Here is a 12,714-nt window from a genome sequence, read left to right on the forward strand (position 1 = left end):
GGATAGACTGGTGCCAGTGATATGTTGGGCAGAAATGGTTACTCGCTGTAGAGCCTTCCCATCCACTGCAATGCAGTTTGTTAGGACGTTCTCTGTAAAATGACATGAGTATAGATGTACATTATCCAGGATCTCTTCAGCCTCCTTAGAAAGCTGAGGTATTGGTGTGCTTTCTTGTATTGTGTGTTCTGGGACCATGAGAGCTTGCGTGAGATGTACACTCCTGGGAGTTTGAAACTTCTCGCAGCTTCCACTGCTGTTCCGCCGATGTAAAGGGGGTGTGAGTGGGGTGAGTTCTCCCGAAGTTGATAACCATCTCCTTTATCTTGTTGACAATGAGGGAGAGGTTATCTGCCTGACACCAGGCCTCACGCTCTTCCACCTCTTCTCCGTAGACTGTCTCATCATTGCTGGTGTTGAGAAAACTTGAACTGAAAACTATATTCCAACTGCGGTCTAACCAGGGTTTTATAGAGCTGCAACATTACACAGGTCTTGAACTTAAAACTAATGATGGCCAACACACCATACACCATCTTAACAACTCTATCAACTTGCGGTGCAACTTTGAGGAATCCATGAACGTGCATCCCAAGTTCTCTCTGTTCCTTCACTGTGTTAAAAATCCTGCCATTAACCCTATATTCTGCCTTCAAATTTGATCTTCCAAAGTGAATCATACTCTTCAGGGTTGAAAATTCCCTAACCACCGTAGTGAGGATTTGAACTCACATATCTAGATTTTAAGTTCAAACTTCTGGATGACTTGTCTGGTAACATAATTAATATTGATCTGTGGGACTCAAGTCACATCAAGAAAAATAAACGCGAGGCTGAAACCAGTCTGAGTACTGCAAATGTGAGAGGGAGGAAAACCATTTTAGGAAAGCAACGTTATTAGGCTTCTGAAGAGGTCCACTTACACTGAAATTTTCCTCTTTGTTGCAAAAAAAAGAGGGCAAGAAGGCGAACAGCAGAAATAAGTGTAACACATGGTCCAACCAACAACAAACTTCGGGCTAGAAATTAATTTGCAGCTGCATTCATTAAATGCGCAAAACAGCAACACTGGCTTCAGTCAAGCCAAATATCAGAAGTGAAGTTTAGGCTCTTATCTACAAAAGTTAGAACAGTAACTAAAAATAACAGTCCATTATAATTTATTAATAGTGTAGTGAGCCAACACAGTCATTAATATTTATTTTGACTGAATATAAACAATTGAAAGATTAATCGAGTAAGCAAGTCAGGGAACTGGCAATTTTCTCCTATATTAATGTAACACTGATGTTCCTTGGACAGCCTCTTTCGTTCTTTTTAGCTAATTCATTTGATACCTCACCATTTTCTGATCTTAAGCTTCAAGCATCAGGATACTCTTTCCAGAATCTCCATTTAACTTAAAGTTAATGAAAAGTGGTTAATCGATGATTAGTAGCAGTGTGAGTTACTTGTGAATACTTCTTAGGCAGGTAATCAAGTCTATGATTAACATAATCTGTTTCTACAGATCACTGGCAAAGGAATACAAGAATGATACTCCTCTCAAACGAGGAGAGCTTTACACAGTCCACGGAGCTCCCTGAGCACCTTAGTCATATTTTTTCATTTATCAGTTCAAGTCCAACGTCAGTTCAAGGCCTCGATACAGTGGATGTGGAGAGGTTGTTTCCTATAGTGGGGAAGTCTAAGACCAGAGGACAGAGCCTCAGAATAGAGGGGCATCCTTTTAGAATCAGAATCAGTTTTAATATCACCGGTATATGTCATGAAATTTGTGAACTTAGCAGCAGCAGTACAATTCAATACATGATAACCATAGAGAAAAAATAAATTAACTAATTACTCTCAGTATATATGTGTACATTAAATAGTTAAATTAAAATAGCACAAAAACAGAAATAATAATTTTTAAAAAGTGAGGTAGTGTTCATGGATTCAATATCCATTCAGAAATCTGATGGCAGAGGGGAAGAAGCTGTTCCTGAATCACAGAATGTGTGCGCTCAGGCTTCTGTACCTCAGTCCTGACAGTAACAGTGAGAAGAGGGCATATCCTCCATAGTGGGGGTCCTTAATAATGGACCGCGCCTTTCTGAGACACTGCTCCTTGAAGATGTCTTGGATACTATGGAAGCTACTTACCCATGATGGAACTGGTTAATTTTACAACTTTCTGTAGCTTCTTTTGATCCTGTGCAGTGACCCCACCCCCCGACCCCAGACCAGACAAGGACGCAATGGAGATGAGAAGGAATTTCCTCAGCCAGAGTGTGGTGAATCTGTGGAATTCATTGCCACAGACAGCTGTGGAAGCCAAGTCATTGTGTACATTTAAAGACAGAGGTTGATGGATTCCGATTAGTCAGGGGCATGAAGGGACACGGGGAGAAGGCAGGAGATTGAGGCTGAGAAGGAAAATGAATCAGCCATGATGAAATGGTGGAGCAGACTCAATGGGTCAAATGGCCTGGCTCTGCTCCTATATCTTATGGTCTTATGTCCAACGGTAAAATTTATGGACTTTGGGAGCAGAACAATGACAACAAAAGTAATAAAAAAAAGTACTTACATTTCTCCAATGCATCCATGGCAGCTCCCATTTCTGCTTGTTGAATGCTATTTGAAAGAGAACACAGTTCTAAGAAAGGCAAGGTAATGCACAGACTAAGATCAGAGAATTGTATGTCACTAAGCTTTCAGATTCGCCATCAGAATTAGATTTTCTTTGCTTCTCACAGGATCAAGTGGTAGTTTAGGGATGGGAAAATAATGGAACACAAATTATCAACATCATGAATTGTGTAGAATGAAGACTGACACACTTGACTATAAAATTGCACAGATAGGATTGAGCACTTTAAGCCCAATTACAAATGATTTTAAATCCTATAAGTTAATTGCAGAAAGACAACACAAGTGATCCTCCACAAAAATGAAGTATGAAAAATGGAAACAACATAATTTGAATTGACTCCACCAGATATTTGAAAATTTGCAAAAATATCAAAATGGACACTTATCAGTTACTGTTTGCTCAATGGAAATATATTTTCTGAAGATTGCTATCAGCAGTAGAGCCCTACTGCCATTATACATGTACAGTGAGCCAGAGGTTATTCTGAGATCTTGAAAATAAGCTGAGAGAAAAAAAAAGGAAAAAGTACTTTGTAAGATAATGCAAAATGTGAATAGAAATAAACAGACAGGCAGAAGCAAAAAGAGACATGCTTAGAAATTGGATTGGGAAAAAGTACATTGTACATGCTTTTCATGGAAATCTAACATAATGGGTGTTATTCAGATGTTTTGAATTGTTTGAGCACATTTCCAGCAGAAGAGCCAACCATCTGGGAATTGGCACTTCCTGCCATAACTCATCTGAAACACAACACCCAGTTCCTCGTCATATTTTGTGCACTCTCTATCAAAGAGAATGGTTCAAGCTTGTTGATTTCTATCATTCACTCACTTGGAATAATCAAGAAATGCGGGGGACCACATAAGTTCCAAATGGGACATTTATTGTTACTGACTCATCCCCATTTATTTACAAATGTCGTGTTTTTGTAGACAGGCAGATTTGGAAAAGACTGGAAAACCGGGGTACTGCATATTCCCCAACACACTGCCATCCCAGCCTTCCCTTACTCAACTTTTCCCTTCTGGATTTTCCATCCTCCCTATCTGCGTTTCCCATAACTCACTGACAGCCTCACTAGCTTCAATGGAAAATACTCCTTATCAATACTGACCCATTTCTCATTTAGCACTGCACAAATGAGATGGTAGCTATGAGCCGAGGCAGATGTTATGGTTCTTCATCAAATGGAAGAAAACCACAACAGCAATTATTTACAGTAACGTTTATTATCCTATCTACCTGGCATCACAGGTAGATAGGGTCATAATGAGCTGGCAGTGAATACTAGAACTGGGATGGTGTGTAAGACATTGGTACAATCCCTAATTTGGCACAGTGTGGGCAGTTCCGGTCACCCACCTACAAGAAAGATATCAATAAGCTTGAAAAATTTAGAGATGTTGCCGGAACTTGAGCACCTGAGTTACAGGGAAAAATGGAATAGATTAGGAGCTTATTCCCTGGAGCACAGGAGAATGACAAGAGATCTTATATTAGTATAAAGAATTATGAGGAGTATAGATAGAGCGAATGTGTGCAGACTTTTCCCCACAGGTTGGCAGAGCCAAGAACTGAAAGTCAAAGGTTCAGGGTGAAAGGTGAAATATCTAAGAGGAAGCTGATGGGGAAATACTTCACTCAGAGGGTGATGCAAGTGTGGCACAAGCTGCCTGTGGAAATGGTAGATGCAGGTTCAATTTAAGAGAAGTTTGGATAAGGATACGGAGGAGAAGGAAATGGAAGGCTGTAGTTCGGGTGCAGGGAAGTGGGACTAGGCAGAAAACCACACCAGCATGGACTAGATGGGCCACAGGGCTTGCCTCTGTGCTGTAGTGCTCTGTGACACTCTGACATCAATCACCCCTCCTGATTTATGACTATTTGTCTCTATATGCTGATTTCAGCCTCTTGCTCAATGTGATAAAGCAAGGCCCCCATCTGCTCCTTCAGATGAAGGTAAAAGATACCAAACACTATCTTACAGATAGCTACAGAGTTAAACTGTGTTCTGGCTAATATTTATTCTTCATTTGATATCGCTGTTTAACTGGACATTATCACATTCCTCTTCATGGGAGGTGGTGTTTACTGACTGGGTGCTGCATTTCCTCCATTAGAAAAGTATATGGCAACATATACGTACTTTGATAATAAATTTACTTAGAACATTTGAATTTTGAAGAACACTGATCAGCAGTTTAGGATTTTGTGTTCTACCCACAAATACTTCTGGACAGTCCCCAAGTCGTTTTCAAAGGCAGATTTTATTCTGCAGCCATCTCGAGCAAAAAAAAATCCAACACTGAGTTTGCCCTTCTGACAAAATGATTAAAAACTTGAAGTTGCAAGAATGCATATGCAAATGACTTTGCGTCCTCTAATTATAATCTTTACAGAATACGCTAAACTACCAGATTTTGATTCACCTACAGAATTAGCCAACTACCATTAAAGTGATGACCTTTATAGCTTTTACAGGCACTGGGTTTAAATCATGGCTCCCAAATGTAAGGTGCAGGGAGTACAGCTAATCCTTCAGTTCTATCTCTTACACACTTCTTCATTAATTTATCTAGTGAGCAACTTTCCTTTTATGATCACATAAATAATTTTAGTGCTGAATGCAGAATTCATGAAGCCAGCAGTGTTAGGAAATGTGAAACTGCAATTCAAATTCTTCAATGATAATTTCCTCCACTGCTTCTGTAGCTGAAGGCACTAGCAACATAACTTAGTCATTCCTCCTCCTTCCCCTCTCCAGAGGCCACAGGAATTATTGGAGGACTGTGCAAAATGATACAATTAATCCAAGTTTTTTTAAAATACCATATTGGATAAGGAACAATCGCAGTCTTTGCAATATATTGTCCTGACGTTACCTGTCTTTTCACAGACATCGGCAGAGACAGTGGTTAGCTGGCCTTCAGTTTCAGATTCATTTATTTACCACATGTCTATTGAAGTATACGATGAAATGCATTGTTTGGGTTAACAACCAACACAGCCTAAGGATTTGCTGGGGGCAGTCCACAGGTGTCGCCACACTTTCATAACAATGTCACGGTTGATCATTCTGCATTATTCCCATATTCCTTTGGCCTTCAAGGCTCTATTGATCTCTGCATTCATTAAATTCAACATCATCTCGAGAAGTAAACAAATCCAAAGATCCACAACATAAACACAAGAGACTCTGCAGCTGCTAGAAATCCAGAGCAGCACACGAAAAGCTGGAGGAGCAGAGATCTGAGCCCTTTAAGTCTTTTCTCATCTCAACCCTGCCTTCTTTTTCTGAGGTAGTGACTCCGAAGTCTCCAACAGTCTCACAGAAACTACAACTCCAAATCCTTTATAAAACTATTTTGTGTCAATGAGATCACCTCCCATTTTTGCCATGGGATGTAGGCCCCAGTCTCCTTTCAGGAGAATTCCTCCATCCTTGGCATATGACCTAATAATATACCATTTCTTGATTGGCAGCACAGATAGAGCGCTGCTCTATCAAGCTTATCATCTGTGGATCTAAAACGTGCCAAAGAATGAAGTGCAGGTTTTCTATCTACTCCCACAAGGCGACGTTCACACAAAACTTGCATGCACATTGCTTTACAGATTGAACAATATTCAATTCCCAAAGCAAAAAAAAACCCCGTATGTTTATGAGTTAGATTATCTGAATACTGGCCCCACTCTCGGAATGATGGCACTGAATGAAAAACTCTCGATTTACCCTAACAATTCTAATGTAAAAATTCTTTTTGACATACGCTTCAACATACACAATACATATATATGTATTAGGGAGAGAATAATGGAAAATGTTCTCACTGACCTGAAATATTAACACTCTCTCTCTTCCCCTCTTTGCTCGCTCCCTCTCTCTCTGTGCCTGAGCTGTAAATTATTTTCAATATATCTCACTAGATACTTTAATCAGGGCCAGAGCAATGACACCCACTGTGGTCTCAAAGAAAACGACCCACAAAAACCTGTCAAATTCATACTACAAAGTCAATTTATTACAGAAGTACGTATATACACTACCTTCAGATACATTTTTTTTACAGGCATTTAAGGGAAAAATAAATACATAAACGGACAAAATCTGACAACCAATGTACAAAAGAAAAGAGGCAAACGGTGCAAATACTGAGAGCATGAGTTGTAAAGAGCCCTTGAAAGTGAGTTTGTAGGTCGTAGAATCAGTTCAGGGTAGTGGGGAATTAAATCCATTATCAATGTCAAAATCTTCCCCTTTCCTAAAGTCAATTGCTATCTGCATCGAGTCTTGAATGCTCTGGCAACCAGCAACAGTGATGTCATCAATCAAAAGGAGAACCAACAAAATTGAAGAATTCTCTTACAGTCAACCAGGTCAAAAATGCATAACTATTAACTATTTTTCAATATTTCGCCGTGTACAAAATATAGAATGGAACACATGCATAGGATAAAAAAAGCTGCTGAAATATCATGCACAAATACTTTGAAATGGGAAAATCAATTAAAAATTTATTCTAAAGCGGAATATGAGGGAATTATAGCCCTTCTACATAAAATTAGGATATGGCAACTAAAAGGGTAACCAAGCAAAGAACATGACCTTTGAACCTTACACATCTCCGGTACAACAAAATATAACACCTTCAAGATATTTCACAGTTAATTAGTTGGCAAATAAGTTCTGTCAAGTCACTGATTTGTCTTGATTATACCTCTGGAGGGATAGGACAGCATTCATGTTTCACTACATATGTACTGTACCAGAAATTGTTGTCAGTTTCAGGTTATAATGACATCAAACACTTGTAGTTTCCCCAATAATTTCACCTGAGAAGTCAAGCGTTTTCAATTTTATGCAAAAACACAGACCCCTTTCTCTCTCTCCACAGTCAATGAAATAAGGTCCTCATACTTGTTGTCCGAAGAAAGGCTAAACAAGACCTTGCATGCAGTAGGAGAAAACTCCTTTCAAAGTTCAAAGGAAATTTATTATCAACGTACATACACGTCACCATATACAACCCTGAGATTCTTTTGCATGCATTAATACTTTCACAAACCTGTTTAACAATAGCAACTTTTCACGAATCAATAAGTATTGTCAAAGAAAATTAAACAGCACAGGAATTACATTCATTCAAAAGGTCAATTATTTTGTTACTGCCTCACAGTGCCAGTGCATGCTGTCAGCCACAATAATGATTACAATCAAAGCTCACAAATGGATAGAATAAAGAATAATAACACATTCTATTCTTTCATTAAGAATGTTCAACGTGCCTTATAGATATTTTTACAGCATCTTCTGTGCAAAACTAGGATTTCAAGGCAATTTCAGATTATTCTACTCAGATTTAATTTTCTTATTTTACTACAACCTTGGTTGTGGCGCAGACCAGGCCTCATTAATGCCTCAGGGTCACCTACTGTGGCTGCCAAGGAAGGAGACAGCGGAGCTGGCTGTGTGCTGCCGGATTCTGTGCTGGGTTGGGGTCAGTGCTGCCCTCCAGTGCTCGCTCAGTGGAAGAGAAGCTGGACTGCATTTGACTGCGGCTACACTGCGCAATATGAGGAACTATTGCGGATGTTCTTGTAGAAACATGGCACCATCAATCTACGTGCAATGACATTCAGGGACTTGGGCTATATTTTAATTTTTTTAATTTTTATGCTTTCTGAAATCATAATTATATGTGCGGTGGTTCTGTTTTTGCAGCCTGGCCCCAGGGGAACGCTGTTTTGTTTAGCTGTATTGATGTGTATGGTTGAATGACAATTCAACTTGAACTTGAATTTAAACTTGAATGACAGATTTACAACTGGTATCTGCTCAGAAGAATTATCTCTGCAGGCAACCAAAGTGTTACACCTGCCCATTCACCCTCACCTCCATTCTTGGCCCCAAACAGTCTTTCCAGGTACTTCACCTGCTAACCTGCTGGGGCCATCTATTGTGCCTAGTGCTCCCGATGCAGCCTCCTCTACATCAATGAGAACCACATTGTTGTAAATTGAGGGACTGCTTTGCTGAGCAGCTCCACTCCACTGTGAGAAACGAACTTCCCGTTGACCAAACACTTTAATTCTCATTCCCATTCCTGTTCCAACATGTCAGCCCATGGCCTCCTCTTGTGCCAACATAATGCTACCCGCAGGGTAGAGCAGCAACACCTTATATTCCATCTGGGTAGCCTCCAACCTAATGGCATGAATATCGATTTCTCCTTCTGGTTAAAAATAAAATTCCCTCCCTCTCCTTTCTTAATCTATTCCCACTCCGGCCTCTTACCTCTTCTCACATGTCTATCACCTTCCTCCTGGTGCCCTTCCTCCAATGGTCCACTCTCCTCTCCTATCAGATTCCTTTCTCTCCAACCCTTTACTTTTCCCACTCGCCCGGCTTCACTTATCACCTTTTAGCCATCCTCCTTCCTCTCCCCCACCTTTTTATTCTGGCATCTTCCCCTTTCCTTTCCAGTTCTAAAGAAGGGTCTCGGCCTGAAACACTGACTGTTTATTCGTTTCCATAGATGCTGTCTGACCTGCTGAGTTTTGTGTGTGTTGCTTTGGATTTTCAGCATCTGCAGAATTTCTTAGTTTCAGAAGAATCAAGTTCAAGTTTACTATCATCTGATTGTACGTATATACAACAATGCTTCTCCGGACATAAGTAAGTTAATAAAATATAACCCCAAATGCACCAAGTGCAGCACAGGTGAACAGTTAACAGCTCACTGTCCTTGTGACAAGACTTTGGTCGGGGCAGGGTACTCATCAGTCTCACAGCTTGAGGGAAGAAGCTGTTACACAGTCAAGTGGTCCTAATCCTGATGCTTCTGTACTTCCCTCCCGAGGGTAGTGGGTCTAAGAGATTGTGGGATGGGTGGTAGGGATCCTCAACAATGCTTTGGGCCTTTCATCTGCAATGCTCCCAGTAAATGTCACAAACACGAGAGGACGGGTCCAGTGATCCTCTGGGCAGTTTTTACTATCTACTGCAGGTTTTTGTGGTCCGATGCCTTGCAGCTTCCTTATCACATAATGATGCAGCCATCCAGGACATTCTCAATGGTGCTCCTGGAGAAAGTGGTTAGAACGGGACAGGGACAGGGAGCCTTGCGCACCTCAATCCCCTCAGAAAGTGCAGAAGCTGCTGTGCCTTCTTGAGTAGCGAGGAGGTGTTGCAGGTCCAGATAAGTTTGTCCGATATGTGTACACCAAGGAACTTGTTGCACTTCACTCTCTCCACAAGATCCATCGATGGTGCAATGGAGGGTGGTCAACCTGTGCCTTCCTGAAGTCCACAATCATCTCTTTTGAACTGTCCATATTGAGACTCCGGTTGTTGTTCTCACACCATTTGACAAGGCTCCCTGCCTCCTCTCTGTATGCCGACTCATCATTGTACTGACGAGGCCAACCACTGATGTATCATCAGCGAACTTGATGATGATGTCTGAGTTGAATCTGGCAGTGCAATCATGAGTCAGCAGCGTAAACAGCAGACCAATTAGCACACAACCACGGGGAGCAGTCGTGCTCAGCTTGAGATGTTGCTGCCAACTCAGGTTGACTGGGGTCTTTCCATTAGGAAGACCAAGATCCAGTTACAGAGAGGGGTGCTGATTCCCAACAAAGACAGTTTACACAACAGCCTCTGGGGGATGACTGTCTTAAATGCTGATCTGAAATCAATGAACAACATCCTGCCATATGAGGCATAATTTTCTGAGTGGGACAGGACAGAGCAGAGGGCTGATGCTATGGCATCAACAAAATCAGAATCGGAATCAGGTTTATTATCACTGGAATATGTTGTGAAATTTGTCGTTATGAAGCAGCAGTGCATTGCAATACATAATAACTGTACATTACAGCAATCATTATATGTGTTTTTTAAGTTAAATTAAATAAGTAGTGCAAAGAGAGAGAAAAATAGAAAAGAAAGGGGGGAGCATTTATGAGTTCAATATCCTTTCAGAAATCTGTTGGCAGAGGGGAAGAAGCTATCCCTGAAATGCTGAGTGTGTGCCTTTAGGCTTCTGTACCTCTTCCCTGATGGCAGCAATAAGAAGAGGGCATGTCCTGGGTGATGGGCCCCTTAACGATGGATGCTGCTTTTCTGAGGCATTGCTCCTTGAAGATGTCCTGGATGGTGCGGAGGACAGTCCCAAGATCGAGCCGACTGAGTTCACAACTTTCTGCAGCTAATTTCAATCCCATGCAGTAGCAGACGGTGCTACAGCCAGTTAGAACGCTCTCCCCGGGGGACCAGTGGAATGCTCTCCATTGGCAGACCAGTTTGAGTGGCAGGCCAACTGGAAAAGGTCCAAAGTAGCTAGAAGGTGGGATTTTATACGAGATATGTAGAGGCACTAGGCCATGATTACAATGCACTCCTCTCAGGTAAACTATTCTTAACAAAGCAATGAGGGCAGAGTAAATGCAATGCTATTAAAAAGGTGAGAATGAAGATAAATACATTGCTGTTGAGCTGTGGGAGTCTCTTGGGAACTTTGAAACCTCACACCTACACTAATTAAACACAATCACGGGAGGAAAGCTGTGGCTGGTTCTGACTACTTGCAGGCAGCAGTCTGGAACACATAGCCAGACTTAGTCCAACTAATGCCAAAATGACATTTCACGTCAACAGCAATAAAATGCATCCCCAATCAATGGGCCTGCCCAGTACAACTGGGCAAATACTCTCCGTACATTTTACAGGGGTCTATGCTGTTACTCCACTGCAATTAAATGTTTACAGGCTATTGATAATTCAGTTACACACACATTTGGGAGGCTTTGGGAGTAAACCCCGAGGGAAAAATCCAGAGCTGGAGTCCCTAACGCAGTCCTGCATTGAGTTCAATGCTGACTGGCAGCTCTTCTTGACGCTGTATCGGTATCGGTCTCTGCCGTCCTTTGGGTTCATTAGATGCATGGAGAGGCGGAGCTTGCTACATAGGCAACAGCTCGCTCTCCATATCGTACAGCCCAGGCTTGTGCATCTAGGCACCTAGGATGCAACATTCATGGTTGACCCTGACCGACGGATGCAAGCTACTACAAGCTGCCAAGAACAAATCATGGAGACGAAACTTATTCCCTTCGCTTTTACCACGGCTCCACTCATGCGACTAGTTACCACTATAAACATGCAACAGAGAGTCCAATGCAGATAGAGAACAGATGCATTGCTCCTACAGTGCATATTCTGTGACTGACTGGGATTCCTCCCGCATTCCAAAGAAACACTGGTAGGTTAATTGGCTGCCATATTATTCCTTAGAATAGATAAGTGGTAAAAGAATCAACGATGAGTTGATGCACATGTGATAGAGAATATATTGCAGAGCCACATGGAAATAAGGAGCAGAGACGATGGGTTTGATGGAATTGTTCTGCTAGCAACTAGCATGGCTGACAGACTGAATAATTTTCTGATCATGGTGAGTTCATAAGTATTCCATTGACCTTTGGTTTATTGCTCTGCAAGGCAATGATTATTGTGTTATATCCCTGCTGAATAAAAGACGATCAAAATAATGCCTCAGTATTTATAAAGACATACCTTGGACCTGTACCACAGCCAATCCGCTCTCCTTTGAAATATACAGCTACAGTGTACGTCCTGGCATGAGATGGTCCCACTGTTTGAAGAATCCTGAGAAAACAATATATAATCTTAATAGCTCTCAATCAAACATTTTAAAACAAAACCTTCATTCCGACAGCTTGGGAAAGCCAAGCAGATCATTCACTGCACATTTGAGAACGCAGACTTAATAAACCTGAAGAATCCCCATGCACAAGCAGTGCATCTACACAATTAATCCTATGCAACCACAAAGTGGACCTCAGCAAGTTCTTAGGTCATCCTAAAAGAATTAAGCTGGTCCGCAGGTCAAAGTCCTAAATTGAGGCAAGGCTAACTTTGTTGGCATTAGACAGGAGCATGCAAAGATTGAATGGTAGGGGCTGCCAGCAGGTAAAAGGACATCTGGCAAGCTGTTCACTTCAATACTGAACTGATCACTCAACACAATGTATGGACTCACTTTCAA

At 41.4% G+C, this 12,714-nt stretch overlaps 1 protein-coding gene across 1 annotated transcript in view; it reads right to left on the reverse strand.

Annotated features, from left to right (window-relative positions):
- drosha (drosha ribonuclease III) overlaps nt 1-12,714 on the reverse strand; it is a 164,092-nt gene that overhangs the window by 12,972 nt on the left and 138,406 nt on the right. The window contains exons 30-31 of the mRNA XM_073024273.1: nt 12,222-12,314; nt 2,573-2,619 (exon numbers count right to left, since the gene is read on the reverse strand). Coding sequence (XP_072880374.1) covers nt 2,573-2,619; nt 12,222-12,314 — 140 coding nt within the window. The remainder of the gene's footprint in view (nt 1-2,572; nt 2,620-12,221; nt 12,315-12,714) is intronic.

Source organism: Hemitrygon akajei, chromosome 20 (assembly GCF_048418815.1).
Source record: "Hemitrygon akajei chromosome 20, sHemAka1.3, whole genome shotgun sequence".
NCBI classification, from domain to species: domain Eukaryota; kingdom Metazoa; phylum Chordata; class Chondrichthyes; order Myliobatiformes; family Dasyatidae; genus Hemitrygon; species Hemitrygon akajei.